This window comes from Oryzias latipes, chromosome 1 (genome assembly GCF_002234675.1).
Source record: "Oryzias latipes chromosome 1, ASM223467v1".
In the NCBI taxonomy this organism is placed as follows: domain Eukaryota; kingdom Metazoa; phylum Chordata; class Actinopteri; order Beloniformes; family Adrianichthyidae; genus Oryzias; species Oryzias latipes.
Genome location: NC_019859.2, coordinates 27,329,553 through 27,353,928, shown reverse-complemented (window position 1 = coordinate 27,353,928; position 24,376 = coordinate 27,329,553). Strand labels below are relative to the sequence as shown.

General features: G+C 40.0%; 1 protein-coding gene across 1 annotated transcript; it reads left to right on the top strand.

Annotated features, from left to right (window-relative positions):
• The first annotated feature begins 1,296 nt into the window (after positions 1–1,296).
• unc93b1 (unc-93 homolog B1, TLR signaling regulator) lies at positions 1,297–24,342 on the top strand. Its single transcript, XM_011478598.3, has 13 exons — positions 1,297–1,462; positions 2,070–2,183; positions 2,350–2,491; positions 4,351–4,504; positions 4,583–4,744; positions 5,379–5,508; positions 5,626–5,719; positions 7,433–7,557; positions 10,299–10,481; positions 10,587–10,860; positions 14,158–14,279; positions 14,375–14,497; positions 20,174–24,342. Exons 1-13 carry the CDS (start codon positions 1,460–1,462, stop codon positions 20,423–20,425), a joined length of 1,878 nt encoding a protein of 625 aa, XP_011476900.2. The 5' UTR covers positions 1,297–1,459; the 3' UTR covers positions 20,426–24,342.
• The last annotated feature ends 34 nt before the right edge of the window (positions 24,343–24,376 follow it).

The following is a 24,376-nucleotide window of genomic DNA, read 5'->3' as shown; positions in this document are numbered from 1 at the left end:
CACTAAAGACTTGAATAAATAATTACGGTACTTTGTAATTCGTTTCAATTAATTAGGTTTTTTTATGTAAGTTCTTATTTTTAACATGTCAGATCACTGAGCAAACCAAGTAAAAGGTTTAATTCATTGTCAGAATGGCTTATTGTTTCATTAGAACAAACTTAAAGCATCTTCTTCTATTCAACGGTGTCTAGTTGCTGTTCAGAGGCAAATTTCTCAAAGTATAGGATTACATTTACATGTAGAGAGAGAGAGAGAGAGAGAGAGAGAGAGAGAGAGAGAGAGAGAGAGAGAGAGAGAGAGAGAGAGAGAGAGAGAGAGAGAGAGAGAGAGAGAGAGAGAGAGAGAGAGAGAGAGAGAGAGAGAGAGAGAGAGAGAGAGAGAGAGAGAGAGAGAGAGAGAGAGAGAGAGAGAGAGAGAGAGAGATACACACACACGCACAGACACACACACACTGAGGCAAAAAAGTACTAAGCCACCAATTGTAAAAAAGATGTAATTTTTAATAATTGGTATACTTCAACTATTAGGGACAAAATGAGAAAAGAATTCATAAAAATCACGTTTTAAATTATTTATTAATTATGGTGGAGAATAAGTATTTGGACAAAAACAAACAAGCAAGATCTCTGGCTCTCACAGACCTGTAGTTCTAGAAATCATTGTCAAGTGGGCGTCGTCTACCTCACCAAGATGGCGTTGCGCTCCGCCACCGGCGGCCAGGCTTCTAAAGCGGGCTTGTCTCCTCTAGCGATATAACTCATTGGTTACGCCACCCACAGAGAATGCCTGATCTCCTGGTCCAGCGAATTGAAGCCAATTCAGTAGCCATTTTTCTGCAATACAGACGTTGCCATGTTGGAGCCAGACAACGACGGTAAGCAGTGGTTGGTCTGAATCTGAGACAACATTTCTATGGCAACTACTGTCGCCAACCAGGACTGAGCATGTTCGAAATACACACCCCTTCCACTGAAAGTGGTCTTGGGAGATTTTGTCAATCAAGCGTTCGAGGTGGGGGGCAGCGGGCACCATATGCTTTTACTAAGACATCTGATTGGCCAGTTTATCACTTAAATAACTTGTGATAAAGAAAAATAAATCATTAAAAAAGGAGGATCAGCAAGAAGATGTTGTAAAGGGGTAGCAAAGGAAGAATGGTTAATCTGACAAATAGAATGGCTGGGTAAAATAGCTCTTTATTTCTCTATAGAAGTCAATGGGATTTTGGCTTCATGAAGCCAGCAGGTACTTCCGGTTTGGAACGTGAGGGGGGCGGGGCTACTCAGCCCGGTTCCTGCGTAGTCAATGGTCTGTACCTTTAAGAGATATAGCCAACAAGAATGGGAAGTAGAAGACAACAAACTTTCGTTTCCTCGTGAAAGTTATATTTATACCTGTTAATGTTCAGAAGAAAGAAGAACCAACGACCAGAGGGACCGACGTGCTCTTCTTCAGCATGGTAAGTGAGTGACTGTGGACGGTTTTGCCATAATTAGTTACTCGGGTGTCCAGGTGAGGCTGACAGGAGTGGACACCTTCATTTCATTACTCTATCCGTTCTTTCTACAGGACATCTATAGAATTCCAAATTGGTAAACGACTTAAAAATGTGGGAAGTCTGTTAAACCTGTGTTGTTGACGAGTTTGAAACCAAAACCCACCGGTTGCTGCTGCTGCTGCTGCAGTCTGTCTGTCTGTCTGCGCGGTAAAACCAAGGACAGAACCAAGCGAGCGACTGCTGGAGAAACTTTGTTAGATTTGAGCAAGTAAACGTGTTTGGATCAGAGAAACCTCGTTAAAAAAAATTCGGGCTTGTTAAATTTCCAAACAGAACCTGCCTGGAGGCTCCCAACTACTCCAGCAAAGAACACCTAACATGGACGAAGATGGAATATCCTGCGAATGTTTTTAGTTTTATTATAATCCCAACATAATAACATTCTTCTTTGCTTAAAATTAATATATAAGTTGTAAAATATGTTTGTTGTTTGAAAGCTTTTGAGAGCTGTTGCAGATCTGATGTGGGAAAATGTTTCTGTCCTGCACTTCTGCCTTTTGTCCACTAGATGGAGGCAACAGAGCAGGAAGACCACATTGCAGATGCCGGCCAGTTTGTAGCGCCTCCTAACGGTGGAGTGAATGAACTGCTGGATATGGGAGAAGACAACATGCAGGGTCAGGTGAGAAAACCAAAACAGCTGCTGTTTTCATCTGCTGAAAAAATCTTGTATTTATTGTGGTTTTTTTTTGCCACATGCACTGCACGTCTTACACTCTGCTCTTTAGCTGTAGAGGTTTTAAAAACATTGTAAGAAAGATTTTTTTCTTTTTCTTTAATGTTTTCAGATGGAGGAGTTTCTAGGTCCCCAGGCGCAGTACAATGAGGAGGAGGAGGAAAGGAAATACTACAGAAGAAAGAGGCTGGGGGTCATCAAGAATGTGGTTGCAGCCAGTTTGGGAGCCATGATGGTTTACAGCGTTTACATGGGTGACTTTCAGATTCAGATCCTTTCATTATCACTCTCACATGTACACCGACATTTATAAGTGTTCTTTTATCACTGCGTCATTCATTTAAAAACAAAAAGAATGTACTGCAAGGTACGATTTAAAATAAATAAAAGAGTATAAAGTCAGAAATTTACATCAGTAAAGTTGTAAAATCATAATATGGAAAAAAATCCCCACTTTAGAGTAGTTATAATTTCACAAATTCTAATTAAAAGAATTTATGGGACAAAGTTATAAATGTATTGAACGAAAGGCTGTTTATTTAGAAAGATAGCGACTACAATAAAAAGAAGAACCAATATGGTGTTTCAGTATGAGCGGCGTATAGGCCGGCTGCAGGGAGATGGCTGTTTACATCAACCAACAATTCAGAGGGAGGGGTCTTGTGGTTTCCCGAGAGACTCTTAGACTGGTGATAAAGATTCTTGACCCATCTCCGGCCAGCGCATCGTTTATGCCGGTGTAGGTACCGTAACCCTTCGGCCTGCAATAACTGTTCTGGGTCCTTTCGACTGAGGATAACGTCACACTACGGTAGCCCCACTTGGACAAACTAGGTAGTGTGGAAATCTGCTCGGGCTCTACATATTTTCATTTCATGTTTCCTTTAGTAACCAAAAGTTATTTTTCTCTCATAGGTTGTGTCTGACATTATTCTTTGTAATGTTTATAGAGAGATTTTGCCACAATCCACTTGGTAAAAAGATCTGTGGCTGTTAAAATGAACCTGCTGCTTCACACAAGCGAACCGTGTCTCTGAGCGGAGCAGCTGGAGTCTCGTAGCTTCGTGTTTGCAGGCAAGGAGGGTGCTTTTTTATAGTGTGCGGTCCGGAGAAGGGTTCGGGCCGCAGTCCGTTCGGCTGCAAATGCACTTAATAATAATCATAATAATAAAAGCACATTTAGAAGATAATCTCGCCCCATTTCAGAGCTCTGTTTGCTTACAACAGACCGCATAATATTTTCTTCTATGGTACTATCGTAATTTGTCCAGACCAATCCCTATCTGACACGTCATGGGACCAACGGACAGCCAATCACATCATGTGACGTTAGCACTAGTCGAAGGACCCTGAACGGTTCTTGCAGGCCAAATGGTTATGGTACCTACACCATCGGCAGTAGAGTTGGAGAGGTCCAAATGCATTATGGGACAGGGATTCCTATGATAAATGACACCTTCATGGCATCATTATAAATGGCTGCTTTGAGGGATTTAGTCGAGACATAATGTGGACGGAGGCTTACTTTATTTTCAAAAGAGCATGGCTTTTTCCTTGTAAAATTTCACTTTTTTAATTTTTATTTTAACGTTTTCTAGTGATATTTAAAAATATTTCTTGCGACAGGAATCCTTAAACATGTGCAAAGATGCTCAAAAACATCTAGAATGTACAGTTAGTAATTCTATCAGAATGCTATATACATGCTATCCAGTGAAGCTGGACATCTCAGTTGGCTGGGTGTATGACTGTCACGCAGGAAGTCTAGGTTTTAGGGCTGCATGATATGAGGGAAACTCGTGATATGCCATATTAGTGATCAATATTGCGATGACGATATAACTTGCAATACATAGTTTAGTTTAGTTTATTTTTTCACATGTGTCAAAAGCAACAAATCCCCTCACAATACAGAATGTATTGGTTAGACCCCTCACACTGCTGCCCATCTGGGTCTCCCTGTGCCATGAAAACACAGGGTTGTGTCAGGAAGGACATCCAGCGTAAAGAAAGTCTCTGCCAAACCGGAAAGCTGTTTGGCTGTGGCAAACCCTCATGTGATCATCAGGAGACAACCCCAAAGGATTCTCTAATGTTGGTGTGTTTGCTCCAGGCCTACTGCAGATGCAGCTCATCCTTCATTATGACATGACCTACAGAGAAGTGAAATACAGTAACCTGGGCCTGGAAGACATCGACAGGAAGATGCTGATGGGGATCAATGTTACTCCCATCATTGGCCTCCTGTACACCCCTGTCCTCATCAGGTGCAGACCCACAAAAATGGGAAGATTTCTTTGTCTTTGTGTGATTCTCCTGAGATGCTTTTACTCTGACTGTCTTAGGTTTTTCGGTACTAAATGGATAATGTTCCTGGCCTCTGGGATCTATGCTCTCTTTGTCTCAACCAACTACTGGGAGCGTTATTACACGCTGGTACCTTCAGCTGTGGCCATCGGTGTGGCCATTGTCCCGCTTTGGGCATCCTTGGGCAATTACATTACCAGGTGAGAGGCACAACATAGAAAGCCAAGTTACATCTGCAAATGGAAACAAATGTAGAGATTATTTGATGGATAATAAAAACTATAATGTAGGAACATTTTTGCTTAACCATCATCAATATATGGAACTATCGGAAAATGTGTCCTCCTCATGCAAGCGTAAACTGTACCACACATTTTTTCCTGGCTGACTTTAGTCAGAGATTTAAATAAATAAAAAAGCAATTTAATGTCCATCTTCTCATATTGGTCAAAAGTTACAGGCAAAACAGGCTTTTAGTTTATTTGTTTTAAACATTTTTATCACACAACTGAACCGTCTCCCAGTTTGTAACTGTTGTTAAAAAGTCTTAAATGAAATATTTTAAATATGACACATAACGTTAAAGAGATGATCATAAAAATACAAAAACTTAATGAAACCCATACACAATCCTCATATATGTTGACAAATGTGTGTGTGTGTATATAGATAGATAGATGGATAGATGCGTGTGTAAATGTATAGATGTTTATGACCATTCATGTGTCAACGTTAAGTTCTTGGAGATGGAAAGCTGAGATCAACTTGAAGTACAGCTTTTTGAAAACTACAAAGTACACAGATGGTGTCTTTGTCCCATGATCTGTGGCGCAGGATGGCGCAGCAGTACTACGAGTACGCCAACTACAAAGAGGAGCACGTGCAGGAGCAGAAGAAGCTTCCAAAGGGGGCGTGCCACAGCTACATCATCATCTTTCAGTCTGTCTTCTACCTCATCTTCAATGTGAGCCCCAAAATCTTTGCCCTTGATCTTTTCACTTCTTGTCTGACTAAATGTGATGGAAATTAATTAAGAGATTATTTTTCAACAAAAACCTTGTTTCTTTTCTTTCTACGTCAGCTGAGTTTAGTCTTCGCTGAGCTTCCGATGCGCCTCGTCCTCAACAGCCACCTGCATGAGAACAAGTACATCCTCGCTAACGTGAAAGTTTGCGGTAAAAATGCCTGACTGCCTCCTGCTCCCTTTGCTTTTCCACACTCTCTGCAGCAAAATCTCTTCAATAAACTAACCGGTGGGCTAAAATGAACAGTGAAAAGTAGCTGGATTTGGAGCATCAGGGGTGCACATCACTTCACTCACCCCACTGCACTACAGAAGAAAGGAAACTGAGGGGATGTAGGAACATCAACATCAAGTTGATCCGAATAACATGAGAAGTTCCTGTGTGTCAGTGTCTGGCACTGAACTCTGGAAGAGGTTTAGCACCGGACTCAAACATGTTCAAATATTTATTCATTCATAAAAATGAACTAAGGAACTATTTTTTAACAAGCTGAGAGGACTCGAAGATTATTTGTGTAATTATCTTATTTATTTTTTATACTTGAAATTAACCAATCAAATCAAAATCAGTTGTTGAATTCCCTACAGCAGTGGTCCTCAACCTGTGTTGCCAGATTGGGCAGTTTTTGTTCTGAATTTGCGCCCAAAATGGACATCATTTGGGTGGGTTTGGGGTCGGTTTTTATTCCTCATCAAAATACTTTTCAACCTGGGGCGTGCAGTCAGGGGAGGCAGGTGAGGCAGTACCACACATGACATTGTCCTCGCCATCATAAGCAACAAATAATATGACAAATATGTGTTCACTATTCTGTTGTATAAATGCAGTACAGACCAAAAGTTTGGACACACCTTCCCATTCAAATGTGTGTCTAAACGTTTGATCTGTACTGTATATCTGTATCATTTTAGTCCTTCCCTGTGACAAACTAACAACCTGTTCAGGGTGTCCCCTGCCTTCGCCCACAAGTGGCAGGGATAGGCTCCGGCAGCCCCGTGACCCTGAAAGGGAATAAACGGAAAAAGATGAATGAATTTTAGTCTGTATTAGCCTAATAATCTGTGGATTTTGCGTATTTCTTGTTCAGTCACAGCGCAGGCTGTGAGGTGATGCGGCACACGGCAGATCAAAATGGGAAGTTATAAATAACTGATGATTAATTACAGCTAATGAATCCCTTATCCCTTAACCCCCTGTGGGACCTGGCGGTTTTTCAGATGACTTTTGGGTTGGAAAACCGTGACTGAATCTGGCAACACTGTTGTCAACCTTTGCAAAGCCGCAGACAGGCCTGTACAAGGCTGGGGTTGGTTTTTGGGAGGAATGAACATTAGAATACACTTAAAAGCTCCAAAAGTAGACTTTCTTTTTTTTTAGGGTAAAATGTGTCTTCATCCTCTGATATTTGCTAGCCTTATTGTTTCAATTCAGAGGTCGGAGCAGCCGCTTTAAGAAGGCAGTGGATGGATTTTCAACTTGTGACGAAGCCACTTGACGTGCGTCAAGAATGAGTCTGCAGAGAATTCAGTATTCATTCTCTTTTTTTTTTTTTTTTTTCATTCATTCATATTTTAAACCAGTTTTTCTCCCTTTTGGGGTCACGGGAAATTCAGAAGTTCAGTAGAGAATTCAGTAATTTTTCAAAATAAAATTTGTTATTATCGTCGTTGGATTATTTAAAAAAAAAACACAGAGGAAAAATGCATGTTTTTTTGTTTTGTTGTTGTTTTAGAACTCATTCTGTTTACAAAACATGTTTCAGTTTCAAAGTGATTCTTTTGAAAACAAACAAACTCTGACACAGAAGCTTTTGTTGTGATGAACTCCTTCCTTAGACCTTCTTCTTCCTGCTTCGGCGTTCAGGTGCAGAGATCAGGGGAATGATCCCGGGCTTCAACACCACCGTGCTGACCAACCTTCCCCACTCCATGCTGCTCATCAAGGTGGAGAGTGTCCTCATGGGCTTCGCCCTTCTTGCCATGATCATTGTAAGATTCAACATACGGTATTCATCCATGACTGTTGCCCCCCCCAACATCAATAGATGTGGGAGGCAATTCTCTGAAAAATTCAACAACAGTTACATTTTCCATTTACATTATCACTGTCAACATCGGAGCCTCTGATTGTTCACTTATATATTTATATTCTTTGAAAGTGTCCCAAAGTAATCTATTACTTGCAGCACCCTGCTGTGCCCTGGGCACTCTGGGTGCTGACATGAGAATTACATGGGGGTGTAACAAATTATTTTAACTTTAATTCATATCATAATTTGTGGTTGACGGTCCGATTCATAGTCGATCTAAGTTCATTTTTGCATGATTTGATTTGATCCACTGACTTAAAATTGATCAAAGACATCTTTATCCAACCAGTGTGACTCGGAGAGAAATACCTGGTACTGAACAGGGCAGGTTCAAAGTTTTCCACATTCCTTGAATTTCTTGCAAGATAATCAAGTGTTTATGTAGTATGTGTAAAAACAAACAAGTCAACAAGAATGAATGGTAAATCCATTCACATTTTAGCTTCATCAAGTTCAGCTCACTGTTGTTTTTCAAATCAGAAATAATACAAGAAGAACATGATTAGAACATTTTACTACATTATTCTGTAAGTGTTACGACACATTGGACTGGAATGATGGCTTGATCATTTTTTTGTCGTTTTTACCTTCTAGTAAAATTAAACTACCTTTCCTCAAACCAAATGGTATTTTCCTAGATTAATACAATTGATTTTTCTCATTTTGAAATGGTTTTCTAATGGTACAGGTTGATTTGATTAACAACTTGCCTCAGACAGATCGGTCTGGTAGAATCGCAGGACTATAAATGGATTCATCAGTAAAGTTGATCGATCGTTAAACCCTTAGAGGAACAGGATTTTGAAGGTGGAACTTGACGATGGAGAAATCATTGGCTAAAAACCAAAAGGTTGGTGACTTTATTGTGATGCAAAATAAGTACAAAGAAGGAAATGTAAGTTTAGCTGCAGCTAGAATGGAAGACACAGACATCCCTAGAAAAAAAAGCTGTGCTCTATTGTTGAATTGTTTATGGTGGATATTCTTTTTAAATGTGAGTGAGAAGGCACCCAACAAATATGAAGTCCTGCTCATCAAGATGTACTCTAATCTACTCTAATTTCTCACAATTTAATAGAGAGATTAGTTTTTCTTTGGTCACATGTTAGCTGAGTCTGTGGGGCTTGTGGGGGTCACCGACTGAAAGACTCTCTCTTAGCCTGACACTATGTGGCCTGTTTGGACTAAAGCAGCTTTAAATGAGGCAATTATGGCAGGAGAAGGTAGTCTAGAACCACATTTCTAAAAATACAACACAATGAGACTTTTTCTCAATTTACAGTCTTTGTTTTAGCACTAGTTTCTGCAAGATTTCTTTTTTTCCCCCTTATATATCTATATATATAATTTTAAAGTGATACAATAATAGACATAAAAAACAGAAGTATAATAAAGAATAAATTATTCTTAGTTAAAAAAGACCTTTTGATGAAGATGAACTTCTTATCGAGTTTAAGCCCCTTTCTTCACTTCAGTCCAAACATTTATGCAAATAGTATTTTAACAGAATTCCAAGAAATGACTGAAGACAATCAGTTATTGCCAAAAGAAAAAAAAAAAGCATCCAGTCACTTGTATCTATTTATTATATCACTTTATTTTTGTTTTGAAGTGTTTTTATGGATGGACTATTTTTAAAGGGCCTATACTATGCTTTTCTTAAGCCTTTCAGAGTAAACTATATCCCTATTTATGATAATATATTACCTTTGGCACACTAAAGAATGATTAAAAAAAATGTTATTTTCTCAGCTAATTCTCCTACCCAGAAGTAAGATAACTCGATCTCTGAGGCACCGCCTTTCGCTCCTTTTGGGGACCGCCCATTTCATGACGCCATCCTGGGGCCGGCCTCAGCAGTGTGTCTGCATTTTGCCACAAAAACGAACAACATTTGAGCTTTTACAAAGATGGATGTGCATATTGTGCATAAAAAATAAATGCGCTTTAGCCAACCACCCTTTAGCTCAGTGGAGAAATGGGGTGTGTGTGTTAGCCTGGGGGACTCTTTCTGGAAGGGGCTGTTCTCACTTTCATAAATATGAATGTGAGAACTCGCTTGTTTTTGTGAGTTGGGAGGGGCTGGCGCTCAGAGGGCAGGAGGAATTCTCAGAAATGCGTGAACAGATCAAAATACCACTTTGGAGTAGTTTTCCGTGAGGAATAAACATTATAATACACTTAAAAGCTCAAAAAAGTCGATTTTTCACGGCGTAGGTACTTTAAAGTCGTACCTGCCATTAGCCCATATCTGAACCCCTCCTTTGCAGATGCATTGAAGTTTTCTATTTGTTCTCATGATTTCAATTTGATAAACTTTAAGTTAGTTGGCTCTATATGATGATCTGTTGATTTAATCTTATGTTTTTTTTTTTTTTTTTTAGAAGAAGAAAACAAGAGTTAACTGTTAACTGTTGTTTTCCATGTGTTTCCCCACACCTCAACACAATAGATCATATATGGAAGGATGAAGGAACAATAAAAACTGTACAGTCATTTAGCAGCTACTTGAACAATTATCAGTCTTGAAGGTTGTTATTTTTTGTGTAACCCAATTTTATTCAGCAACTGTCAAACTTGTTTAAAAAAAAAAAAAAATCAGAATCCACGAAGTTACTTTCTATGTGGTTCCGCCAACAGTTCCTTGTGCTTTGTGGCCCCGCCTATCGCCCAACGGAGGAGATTGACCTTCGAAGCATTGGCTGGGGTAACATCTTTCAGCTGCCCTTTAAACACCTGAGAGACTACCGCCTGCGGCTGCTCTGCCCCTTTTTTATCTACAGTGGATTAGAAGTGCTGTTCGCCATCACAGGATTCTCCCTGGTACTGCACCCATACACGTACCGTTGGCAGTCATTTGGTTTATCAGTAGTCTGAGTTCAAAATGTGTGAGAATTCACTGGCATTTCCATCTCTTGTCCTCTACAGTCATATGGCGTCTGCATTCTGGGCCTGAAGAAGCTGTGGCTCCTCATCGTTGTCTACGGCCTCTCCAGCTCCGTGTTCTCCTCCCTCTCTCTTTTCCTGCTGCGCCTCCCTCGTTGGCTGTGTCTGCTTGGAGGTGCTGCAGTGCATGCAGTGCTAATTATTGCCCTTCTGGCGTTTTCTTCCAAACCTGACCAACCAGAGTATTTGGGGCCCCTGCTGGTGATTTCTGTGCTGTGGGGACTCGGCACTGCTCTGAACAAGACGGGAGTAAGCAGTGAGTATCATCTGACGTCCAGACGTAGACATCAGTGTTGGGGGAACACGTTTTAGAACTAGAATACATTGAAAAATATGCAAAACTATTTCAAGTACCGTATTTTCCGGACTATAAGTCGCTCGGGAGTATAAGTAGCACCAGCCCAAAAATCCATTATAAAGTAGAAAAGAACACAGATAAGTCGCACTGGACTATAAGTCGCATTTTGACGGGAAATTTATTTGACAAAATCTGAGACCAAGAACTAATAAGTTCCACAAACTCATATGACACAATCATAGCAGACTGTTTATCTCATAATTTCACAGTAATTCTTTCTCATACTTATTTATTTATTCCTTTCATGAAGCATCATTGTCCAACTAATACTCTGTTTTCATCCAGTATTTGTAGAATGTAGTCATTTTTATTGCATTTCTGAATCTATGAAATCATTGGAAAATAGAATATTATGTTGTTAGCCTTCAAGATCTTATTGTAAAAAAAGTTTGCTGATTCTCTGAGTCACTTAACATACTCTTAACACTTAACATAACGTCATGTAAATCATCTAATCAGTGATCTCCTATAATACCTTTTCCTGTTTCTTCTTTGCTTCAACATTCAACATTTCATTTTAATTTCTGGAAATTACTTTTTTTTCTGAAACTTTTTTTTAAAAATTGTTTTGCTTTTTTAATTTTTATTTGTGATCTTTATAATGTTTTGCCCATAAGTGGCCGGGATAGGCCCCGGCAGCCCCGTGACCCCGAAAGGGAAAAACGGTATAGAAAATGAATGAATGAATAGAGTGTTTTGCGTTGAGGGATTCGTTTGTGATTTAAGCTTCATTGCCACCGTAGTTAATCCTTTAACACCAATAATGTCACAGTGATACCTAAAAAACACTGTTTTTTTGACATACTGTAAATCTTCAACTGTTCACATGATCCCCGTGAATCAGCTGATTCTGACGCAGAGAAAACTGCTTTTCTTTCTGACTTTGCAGCGATATGCAACACATTACAAACGCAGAGCGACGATGCAAAGCTGCTTTTCGGCTAAATATTGATTACGTAAACACTGCACAGTGCTGCATATCAGCGCAAGGCAGATTTTCTCCTCTTCAGAATCCGCTGGAAAATGTTAACTTTGTTAACAGTCGAAAAGTTACGGTAGACGAAAGAATGTAAACAGTGGAGCTGAAACTCCGATATTTAAAAATTTTAACAGACATTTTTCATTCCCTCCAACTGCCGCCAACACTGGGCAGATGTGCACATGATGCGTGCGCACGGACCTGAACTGAACGACTTGGATGTACATCGTCATAAACAAAAACAATCATTCTTATTCGAGGTGTGGTTCACCTGTACACACATACAGGAATGACACTTTCAGAGCCGGTCCTTTTTATTTTTTTTTATTTTTCTTGCAGGGTGTTCAGGTACGACCATGGATTCATTTTTTTTCAAGCCTAAAAAAATCCCATGTGCGACTAAATGGGTGACACTCTAGAACCCTGTTTTCAGTCAAATGCCTTTGCTGAGACCATCCTATGTATTCACCCAGACTAAGGTTGGACGGACACACAAAAGCATTGAATTAGGCCCCCATGTTGTTCTGTGGTTGGGATTGTTCCTTCCATGTGTAGAATTTCTATTAGTTATGTTGCACCAAACTACAACAGAAACATCAACGCTTTGGTGGAAGAAAACGAGCAGCATAAATTCAAACCTCAGAAATGTATCATTTCATCTGTTTATTCATCTCCAGACCACATTTTTAGAATTAGCCTAGCTAAAAATACTGTGTTGAAAAACAGTTGGGATGTGTCCAAATTCCCTCACTATTCACTATTTGGTGCACCTTGTAGTTTATTCGCCATTATGTTGGAATGTTCGAATCTACAATTGTAAAATCTAGTGCCCTGGAAACGTGAAAATCTGCCATAAAAAAACAGTGCGCATTGATGCTCACAAGATTGGTGAATGTAGACCACAATGCATTGCATTTGAACAATTTGGCATTTAAAATTGTTTAATTTAAATGCAAATCATCCAAGTTTTCCTCATCAGAACACAGCAGATTCCAAAATAGTCTTCAGTAAATGTACATATTTATTAGGTCTTTACTTTGGGCAATGGGTGACGACAAATTTGCTTTTAAAAAAAGAAAAAAGTAGTTAGCATGGTGTCTGAATCGGGTAAAAGTTCGCGGCATTGGATAGTCCTGCACTATATAGTCTTATAGGGGTCACGGAGTCATTGGGGAATTCAGACATAGCCTTGTTATTTTTCTGTAATCCCTCCACATAACCTGGATGAGGTGACGGTGGAGACATAAGACTCTCAGGACAGGAAAAGAACAGACATCCATCTCAATCTACCAAATCAAAGGGGACAGAAATGGCTGAGATGAGAAACACAAGGACAAACAAGCTGGTTCAACCATAAAAATCATCCATCCATGAATTTTCTTAACCCCCTATGTACCATACAGGGTTATGGGGTTGCTGGAGCCTGTCCTGTGTGTCTGTCTGTCGCAGGGCACACGCCATAAACACAGGCACAGGGAAAACATTTCTTTCTTTTGCTAGGTTTAAGATGCTATTGTAGTCTGTTTAACATGCTTTAGCTTCACAGTGAAACTAATGGACAGGTTCCCAGCAGTGGAAAAGGTGTCAGAAAACATTCCTTAATCTGGTTAGCCTCTTTAACAAAATCATTTATGGGTAATTTTTTCAATGGAATGAAATTGCAATTGTAAATGTTTGTATTTGCAAACATGCTAATCGTGGACCTCATTACTCAGTTTATGATCTGCAATTGGTTTAAAAAGGACAAGTCCACATCTGCAACATCAAATTAGATGTTACTGCTCCACATGAGGAAGACTAACCACAACCAAAAGCTCTTCTACATAAAAAAAAACAGAGTGAGTGGTAAATGTGATCATTTATTGTGTTGTTTGTGTTGTTTTTTTTTTTAAAAAGTGGTCCACACACAGGATGAGAAAAAGAAGTGACTGATGGTCAACGTTGACAGAGCTTTGGTCTCAATATGTTTGCATATTGGGATGCATGAAGAGAGATGGAGCTCTGAAGACGTCTACTTGGTTAATGACCTCTGGTCAATTCTACAGGATCAACTTCATAAGCTTTTAGAAGTTAAAGCTGACCACCAAAGATTTAGAGTTGCCCTTTGTTCATGCTCTTCTCTTTTTAAGGGATTCTTACTTTACAACTATTTTTGCACACTGGGGTAAATTTTCTTGTATCCTGTTTCTGCATGATGTCATTTCCGTGTGCTGCAGTTCTTCTTGGTATGTTGTATGCTGAGGAAAAGGAGCGGCTGGACTTCATCTACACCATCTATCACTGGTGGCAAGCCATTGCCATCTTCATCGTCTACCTCTGGTCTGGCCTGCCTATGAGGGTAAATGACAGTTTTAGGGGAAATGTAAAAAGACTGAATTTAAACCATTTTTACAATCTTTTTTTCTTCCCATTTACCTCGTTCTGTCTCTACAGGCCAAACTCTCTATCCTGCTGGCCACATTACTGCTGTCCTGCTATTGCTACTGTGTGATGGAGCGTCGGATGGCCAAGAAAGTTCAGCACAGACTGCCTCGCATTCCTCGCCCACGACACAAGGTAAGCAGCCACAACTTTGCAGACAGTTTGATGCATCTATTTACCATTAATCTGTTTTCATCGAATTAAATACTTTTCCGTCATCACAAGTAATGATTTCTTTCTGATTACTCTTTGCCCGATCGTATATTTGGAAGAAATGTGGTTGCTGTTTGCTAAAGGCCAAGATATTTGAAAAGAACACCCACGGTATTTGATGTGTGTTCCTCATGAAGGAACATGCTTAAGGTTTGCTTTATTTCATAACAAAGCATGTCCAGTAGTTTGTCTGGCACTATTCCCAACAAGTTTAAAGAAAAACCCTTCAGAGTTTGGTCAGATTGGTAAGACACAATTGTTTTTCTTGTTGTTTTTTTTTCCAACTTTGAATTTTTTTTAATCATTTATAATGGGCGTTGTGCCATGAAGTGTAGAAGATAATGGATCTCCTCTCTCAGGACAGGTGGACCTCTCTTTAGTATCTAGAGTGTCCTTCATACTCCTGATAGGTTTGAAGCATCTTCATGTTGTTCAACTACGTCAACAGACATCAGTCAGATTGGACATTTAGGACATTCTATAACATTATTGCAACACATGTCAATTTAACATTTTCCAGTTTAAAATCAGGCAATTGTCTTAGGCCTTGTGCTATCTTGTGGGGTCCAGATGACCCCCCCCCCTTACATTGACGTGTTCTCCCTACCATGACAAAGGGGGATAAAGGTGGAAAGATTTCATGTAATCCATAGACACCAGTGAAGATCACAAATCATTGAAGAAAAAAGGTTCAGTGCACTGTCTAGTGGGTCTAAATGACCCAACTCCCAACGTCAACGTGCCTGGAGGCACGTTAACAGTTTCTCCAATTATTGTAGTATTTTCTGATTAGAAATGCCTTCTTTAAACTCTGAATCATTCAGTTTCACACTCTTCTGTATAAAAAAATTCCAATCAGAACAAAAGACTGTGTTTAAAGGATCAGATGCAAAAAAGAGAATTCAGCTGTGAATCCCAACATAGAACCAAAGTCTCATTAGGTGCAGCTGTCAGGAACTGGAGCCAACATGCAGGAAACTGGGCATGGTGGCAGAAACATAAACAGCAACAGTATAATATAGTTCAATCTTATTAATTTCAGCATTCTGGGGATGACAGTTGTTGGATATCTGTGTATAGAATATTACCATCTGGAGTAAACCGGATTAATTTTGATTATGCCAGCAGCACATTGTGCCAACATAAATAGCCTCCTGTGTTCTTTTGCTTTGATGTCTTCCAAGTCGATGTTACAGTAAACAATCTCACGTTGACAGTAATTTGTTTACATAAATGACTATTGTGTCACTTTCACCTACAGTAGCTGACTATTTATCTATTAGTGTTTTACTTTAAAATGTTCTTATTTTCCGTATTGTTTAAAGGACGAAAAAAAAGTGTTTTTGCTGCCCTTTTCCGACTTTGAGCCCCTGCCCCTCTAAATCCTGTGCACGTCCCTGCAGCTGGCGGTCGGTGCCACTTGATACGGACGGCTGCCGTCTGAACACATTTTCCAATCAGAGCTTCTGCCGGCCGGCGATCTTACTGCCGCTGCCCTGTGGTCATCTGATTTTGTAATGACATCAACCCCGCCTGATGGTCTACATTAATCATCACGCCAACGCCAAGTCTTTTCCCCCCAAAAAATCGGGTGGCGGCAGCTAATCTCAAAGATTCTGCTGATGAATCCCCATCGCGCGGGTGACAGTTGAATGTGTCACCATAGCATACGCGGGGCAGATGATGTTGGTGGTGAAATTTGATCCCAGTAGCAGTCCCAAAACGGATGTTGGATGCTATTGGCCTTTTGCCTCAGTCAGAGCTGCCCTTACCGGTGGATTTGGCCTGCCTGCGGGTAAAAAATGGGCAAACCTGTAAGGGGCACGCAGGTGGCCTATATGAAGTTTTAAGATTTTAGGCTACTCAGTGAGTCTGTCAAGCGAAAATGCACTTCTTTATTCTATAGACAAACTGTGGGCGGCACAAATATACACTCATATTTAAGGGTAAAAAATGGGGAAGTAAGTCAGACGCAACCATGTTGTATGGATGTTTTTTCTTTTCTTCAAACCCCTGTGCACCGCAAAAGGGGCCCTTGGTGCTGTTCACATAAGTGTGCACTCCTTGCTTGCAGCCTGGCTGTCAGAAATTAGAAATTTAGACAATCAGATTGTGTGGACATTTTACAGACATCTTAAGGGCACACCGACTGTGCATGCAGCGTTTGCGCGCGGTCACTCAGGGGCCACTTCTCGCACCATACTAGCGACTGGAGTGTGGCTTAAGGGCACCATACAACAGTATGGGGTAAGCAATCTGTCCACAAGAAACGTATTCATAATAAATTAATACTAAATGCACAACTTTGCAGAAACATATGGAGTCATGGTTTCAACTATTATAGGAACATTTTAGCTGCTTGTTTACATTCATATGTACATGAGAACACCAGTTACGGTTTTGGGATCCATTTGACTTTTTGACAGAAGTTATATTAGGGATATTACCAAGTTGTTGGATCATCTGCAGATTTTTCTGCTCTCTTCAGAATCGATCCTACACTTCTTGATTTATTCAGGAGACGTATTTAAACTTGTCCTCCATTCACTGCAGCCCCTCTGTCTTCCTAACAGTCCTCTTCACCACCTCCCCTCCTGCTCAATCATTGAGGTAACAAAGTCGTGCATTTTCTCCCGTCCCTTAGAATGACAGAAGTGAAGCATCACTGCTGTCACACTGTAAAGGCGTAAGAACTGCTACCTCGTAGGAATTTCAGTTTGGTACATAAAGATTAAACATGAAGGGCTGTCTATTCCATCAAATGCATGAACAAATGTGGAGTCAGTTTCACTCTATTACTCAGACTGAGTAAATGAAACCAGGTGTGGGCAGATGTACCCTCCTGGGTATGTATGGTAGGAAGGACTTCAGAGAAAGTTGATTCGATCTGAGGCTGGGGCGTTTTCTTTCATGAATGTCTCTATTTTCTTACAGTGGTTGATCCTTGGGCTGCCTGGTAAGGCAGCAGACATCTTCACCAACTTTACTTCAAACTAAAGTCTGCTTTCTCCAGAGTTTTCATTTGCAATCAACTTGTTTTGGAATGACTAACTTACAGAGGAAGATGTCTACTGCTAAAGATATTGTTATGCTTAGTGAACTACAGATTAGGAGAATTTCTGAGATAAAAAAAAGCACATCTTCTGTGTCCAGGCATTTGACCCGTTAGACTTTTCACTCAAAACCGCACCTTTTATTCTTTAAACCGGGAGTTTTGTGATCTTTGCACAAGTGAAAAGCCCCTCCTCTTTTAATTCCCTGTAGCCCGATCACAGGATTTTCACCCGGCGATCCTTAGAGAGAGTAAGAACCGTAAATAGTCAGTTTATGCACCTGGGATGCAATCCTGATGACATTGCAGTGACAGATGGGCATAACGTAGCGAGGTTGGAGGTGTTTAATCAAACAGGTCAAACTCTGTCAACAGGGGCTGGTCAATGAGTTCAGTGAAGGATACTGCTACACAGCTTCTGCTCTGTGTTCCCTTGAAAGCCCTTACTGCTGTGATGACGTGGGACTGGGCTCTCTGCATGCTGGATAGAAATGAAGTTCCATCCACAGAGACATTTACTGTTGATTGGAGATTTATTCTGCAGTCCAAAAAAATCAGTTTAAAGGTTTTGGGGCAGACATTGGATTTGCGATGCCCTTTGTTGTGTGAATGCTTCAAAGCCTTCACTCTTTCCATTTTCCATAACCATAAAAATTCCTTATTTCAGCCAAACATGTGCTTGTTCAGGAGCAGCCTGCTGCTGTGTTTCTTTGGATAGGTTTTATGGTTTTTAAAAATACATTTTCAGCCCCATGGGAATGAATATGAAACCATTCAACTCTTTCAAAACCTTTGCCAGTTGGAAACTATTCAACCGTTCAGCAGGGACTGGGCTTTCAGATGGACTCAGCTTTTAAAACCCTAAATGAAAATTTCAGAGCATTTCTGGATTTATAATGGAAGTCAACGTGCAGGAGCTAGTGATGACATCATCACTTGGACTCAGAAGAGGGGATTTTTGAAGACTCTTTATTTATTTTTTTCAATAAACTACCATAACTCCAACACAGTTGGGCACATTTGAGTTGTATTTTCAGCAAAGCACAGGAATATGCTTCTAGTTTCAAAAAATCCCACTCTCAATTCTGAGAAAACCACTCAACTCTATATCTGGCCATTTCAAATCAGGTGATCGTTACACTTCCCACATTCTGTTTTTTACTTGCAATGCTGACAACATACTTGAATTTAGAGACTTGAAACCAGCATACAGATGGGATCCTTTTTTTTTATATATAAAGGTTCAATGACTGATAAGTGAAGTAGGTTTGAAGGTATAAACAGCTGTGTCAAGCAAGTGAAGATTGCCACTGGGATTCTCTGCTCAGAGGAAGAGTTTAGCCTTCACTCTTCTGATCCATTTAAGATAAAGACTTAACGCTTGAGTCAAATAGGATTTATATTGCTGGATTCCTCTTTGTTTGAACTGAAATTATCATGATCAGACTTATGGTTGGAGCATCCAAATATTTGGAGCAAACTGGATGAAGATTAATATGCAGTTTCTGTTTTTTGTTTAGCAAGCAGCAGCTGATCGCATAGAATATTTACAAATAGATCTGTATCTTCTGCCTCATAGATACCATGAAGTCACTTTGGCAGCTTCCCCACTCATTCTGAAGTGACGTACACACCGCACACACACACGTTCAAGAACACACTAAACGCGCAGTAGTTCTCTTTCACATCTCTATTCCAAGATATGAAAGACTTGGTGTCATAAAATTCCAGCTGGGCATAAACCGCAATTATTAATTTCTCCTCGGTTTACGCTCATGGTAATTAAGAGATGCCATCCATATGTCACTACCAAATCCGAGTCCCTGATTGGTCAAAGTTCGCTTTAACTTTCAGTGTGGGTTCAATGGCCGCACATTTTGTATATAGAGCCCAAAAACGGTCGCAGACATGTGAACGCAGAAGCGAAACCTGAAACACACTTTCACATAGACCTTTTGGAAGTGGCTGCTTGAATGTGCGTGCCGAGGGCGGTGGGAACATAGATGTAGACTGCATAGAGTATACACACAGATCTTTCTGCTGATCCTTTTTTAGTTATTCTTTTAGACTTGATAACATTTGGTCAATTAAATGTTGCTCCCTTTCACAAACCACTTCTCTTCTAAATATTTGTCTTTAAAATGAGCTATTATAAACATCTTAATTTTTATTTAGTTAGTGTGTCATTTCACCTGAGATTTTAACAACCATTAAAGTCCCTTTAAGTTCTTTGTATGCTTTTGCAAACTTTTTGTAAACGTATTTAGCGTTTTTTGATACAGGAAATCGTCTTTCACATCAGGCAAATGGCTTCAGCAGTTGAACATTTTTCATTAAAAACAGACCTTTATTATTAGGTCTGTTTTGCTTTTGTTCCTAGTTTATTTGGATTGACTTCTGTTATTTAAGCTTCTTCTGGACGTCAGTATTTAGATCATTTTTCCTATCAACTGCAAATTGTGAATCCTCTTTGAATTTGAAGTAGCCTTTTTAACATGACTAAAACGTCTCGCATATTTTTTCTCTTTTTTTTCTTTTGTTGTCAGGTAAAAGGCTACCGTTACCTGGAAGAGGACAACTCAGATGAATCTGATTCAGAGAAAAGTGTGGAAGAGGAGAATGATGAAAACATTGAAGAGATGCCATCAGCAGATGGGGAGGAAGAGGAACAGGATGCTGGGACAGAGGGAGCTGACTCACCCAGAGTCTGGAGGAGAGGGGCCAGGGGTCAACAGCACAGATGGGAAGATGGCCACCTCCAGGGGGCCGAGGAAGAGGAGAAGCAAGTAGTAGAATAAAACATGGATGTGATGGGAAGACAAGTCTATGAGAACTGCAGGATGCCGATGATTTGAATGTTTTCTTTTCTTTTTTTTCTTTTGCACTGAATAGAGAACATTTGGCTTTATTTTTACCCAAAAAATACAAATTTTGTATTTATAAGAATAATCGCTTTAGCAACAACATACAAAAGGACATTTATGATATTCCTCTGAACAGTTACAGAGGAATTTTAAATATTCCCGCTAAACTCTGTCAGGATTTATCAAAACCACAAGGAAAACTGGAGAATATGAAGCCATTGTAATGAAGCTAAAATAGGGGAAATATGATCATTTCTTCACACTGTAGTTAAAAGACCTGCAACTGCATTTTGTACCAGCTGGAGTTGAGCAATGGCCCCACAAACAGGGAAGTGCAATACTCCAGCCTGGTGGAAACAAAGGTGTAGATCACTGAATTAAAATTCTACAAAAAAAAGGACTTGGTCTCCCTCATGCCAGCTGCCTTAAGTAAAAAAAAATTGACATGACAACCATTGATATGAGAACTGATGCAAGTGAGTGTGACGTCACCCATAGAAATGCCGTACTTCCAGCTCCAACAAAATGACGGCAATTCAGTTACTATGGTTTCACGATACGGCATGTTGGAGCCAGACAACGTCAATAAAACCTTGGTCCAAGTCATCATTTCTATGGCACGCATTCTGCCCAATCAGGAGTACGTTTGTTGGAAGTCCACACCCCTTCCACTTAAAAGTGGGCTTGGGAGTATTTGGCAAGAATGGGGGAGCCTATTTCTTTTTTTGTGTCCCTAAACTTTCAGTTCAGTGTCCACCTTCACCTCTAAATTAGTTACATGAAGTTCCGCGTTTTTATTTAAAGAACCTAGATTGGCAGGGAGGGACCCAAAGAACCATCACTTCTGTTTTACTGTCATTGAGGTGTGAAAATGTTCACTTTGAAAGATTCTTTATATAGTGCGTTAACTGGTGACACTGATGATGTAGAGCCTCCAGGGAATCGTAAAGGGGATCTACCTTTGTTCTCACTTCAGGTTTCACAGCGAATCCACTTCCCCAACATAAGACATTACATAACAGATTTGCTTTTCACATTAAGGGCTCCAAACGCTTTGAAAACTGCAGTAAGGTGTTTAGTTTAAAGAAAAAAAGTGGTCTGGTATTTCCTTTTATTTTTTAGGTCGATATAAAAGTGTCTTTGAAATGCTGTTGGAATAAAAAAAAAGACACAGAACTCTTTTGGAGACCAGTGATGTGGTCTGGTTTTCCCCGCTCTTAACAGAGCCACCTGTTGATTCTTAAAGGCAATGAATAGTGGAAGGAAAAATACTGGAGAAATGGACAAAAGCTGTTTTCCTGGTTCCTGCAGATTATTGGTTGTTGCATTTCAAGCAAAGAGCTTGAACTTCAACTGAGCAAATATCCAAAACTGTGTCAGAAGGATTAACAATTTTTTTTCTTTTGCATTTGTTAAATTTCAGTTCTTAACGCGTGCACCTTTTTCTGATAATCCAAAGCAGAAATGATGCCCAAGATGTGGTCTTGCATGTATGTTTACAAATCTTGAATCTCTAGTTCCATAGAGTTACGCCCCTGAAATATCTCAACTTACAGGGGCCATATGTTACATGGTGCAAAAACATTCTTTTAAAAAAAACTTATGTTCATGCCAACTTTTTCTAAAAGCTATGACATAAATTCAAAATTCATTGTCATCAGGCTAACCTAGCTGCACAACATGCTCTGTTCATTCCAATAGTTTGATGAATCTTTGTGTTTAATGAACTATAAAATTGTGTCTAGCTCTCATCAAAATTTGCCCTTTAGGGGGTTCGATGGTGGGCCTTGAGGCACGGAAAGGGTTGTTCTTATCGGGGCAAAATGTTGAGAGTAATGTGGTTGTATGAAAATGAGAAGAGTCACATGACTTACTGACTCACTGATTTGGCCATTACCCCCAATATGAGCACTTCAACCTAACAAAAGCTTGTTGCAGACACAACCTCTTTAGTAAACACGCACATGGTCTGTTGTGGTTTGTTTAGAATAAAGCTGTCCAGTCCACAGGTCTGACGCAAAGTATTTTTATATATGTGAGAACCATGTTTACCTGAGGCTTTATTTGGAAAGAAAGCTGTTGTTCCCATAGATGAGGCACTAGAAGAGCATCAGTACTTCTTTGTAGTCATTCATAAAATTGCACAGCACAGAGCTGAGAGGGGAAGCATGCAGAGACTAAAAATAGTTGAAGTTGTGTGCTTGAATCCAGATTTTGAATCCAGATGAAGGTGACCTGATCAGTGCTCTTGGTGGTTATATGTTGGCGCCAGGGTTCGACAGCAGAGCCACATCAGTGTGTGAATGTGGGTATGCATGGGGGAATGGGACTGTGACTGTAAAGCGCTTTACGCCTTAATGGAAGGTATAAAAGCGCTACATCAGGGGTGATGAGCTTCATCCAGTGTGGGCCCTTGGGTGAGATCCTTCACGCTGCTGCCTAACTGTGTAACCACAAGCTGGCCATGAGGGTGGGTCTTCCTCTGCTGGTTCTCAGCCCGGATAAAATGCAGGGTTGTGTCAGGAAGGGCACCCGGTATAAAATCTCTGCCAAACCACCTGTGCGAACCAATGAAAGCAAATTTGCGTTGGCGACGCCTGAAGGGAAACACCGAAAGGGAAGAATTGATTTTTGGTCAGTCACAGGAAAAGAAATTCAGGATTGTTAGCATCCAGACACTTATTAAGTCATTTATCCCCCATCTCCACAGAGAATTGTGGATTTTTTAGCCCCTGCAGGTCAAAATGGTCAAAAAAGGGTGAAGTTAAGGAGTCCCTGAAAGCAAAGGGATGGATGCCACTAGATTTGATGGAAGCTATGGAGAGTACCCACATTGAAGGGGGTGTGAATCCTGAAAATAAAGCTAATAGCTGTGAGGAATGATGATGATGATTGATTGTTTGGGCAATGTCACAGATTGTGTAGTGTCCAAACCTCAACCTCCTCCTGGTCCTAATTACAGAGGGGACACTGACTGACATGCCTTTTGGTTTATGAACTCAGGATGTCAACTAGGACCACTGTTAAATATTTAAAACTCATTTAGGTTGCTGTAAGCTGTAAGAGCATCAGTGATCATCTTTAACCCCATTGTATTTGTTGTTATTGGCGCGGTGGGAGGTAATGGGAGGCTCTACAAGGTGTCGCTGTCCTCAAAAGGCTGAATGATTGCTGGGTTGATCCATTTTTTCAAATAAATAAAAATTTCCTAGTAAAACTGTTTTTTTTTTTGTTGTTTTGCTTACAAGATTGTGTTTTATTTTCATGATTAGTGTTTGTATGTTGTATAATTGTGGCTAATGAGCTTTTATAAAAACTGGTTGCTTTAGATTTCTCGACTGGTCATGTGGGTTTGATGACATACCAGGAATGAAAAGTTTAAACAAACCACAGCTGCAGAATATAAGGATTTGGATACATTTTAAAGAATGTTTTCATGCTATAAATGTCAGTATTTCTGTTTTCAGTGCTCTTGTGCTGCTTCCTGAAGCAATTGACCTTCACTGTTGTAACTATTGTCTTGCCAGCTCCTGATGATGTTGCTGTGACTTACTCTGGATGTTTGCTGTGTTCCAGTAAAATATGTTGGAGATTTGTTTTCAGTTTGTTATCCTCAGGCTAATATATTTCATTCTGGTCTTGGACAAACCTGGACTGTAAACGTATGCAAGGCGATTCATAGAATCATACAGCAGCGACATACTTTTCAATTACTTTAGTGCTGTTTCTCTCTCTATTGGTGCCCTGCAGAAGATTTATATTTTATTTTGGACCAAACTGTAAAAATCGAAAGAATTTTTCTTCGATGTATTTACAAAATGATGAAAAAATAAAGCCAACAACTAATCAACTATCAGTCTTAATACCATGTTCTGGGTGTATACT

Bases quoted from the DNA above. Each gene is read 5' to 3' on its own strand.
- unc93b1 (XM_011478598.3), top strand. The intron at 4,745-5,378 runs GTGAGAGGCACA...TCTGTGGCGCAG, and splicing joins TTGGGCAATTACATTACCAG to GATGGCGCAGCAGTACTACG. The intron at 10,482-10,586 runs GTACTGCACCCA...TGTCCTCTACAG, and splicing joins CCATCACAGGATTCTCCCTG to TCATATGGCGTCTGCATTCT.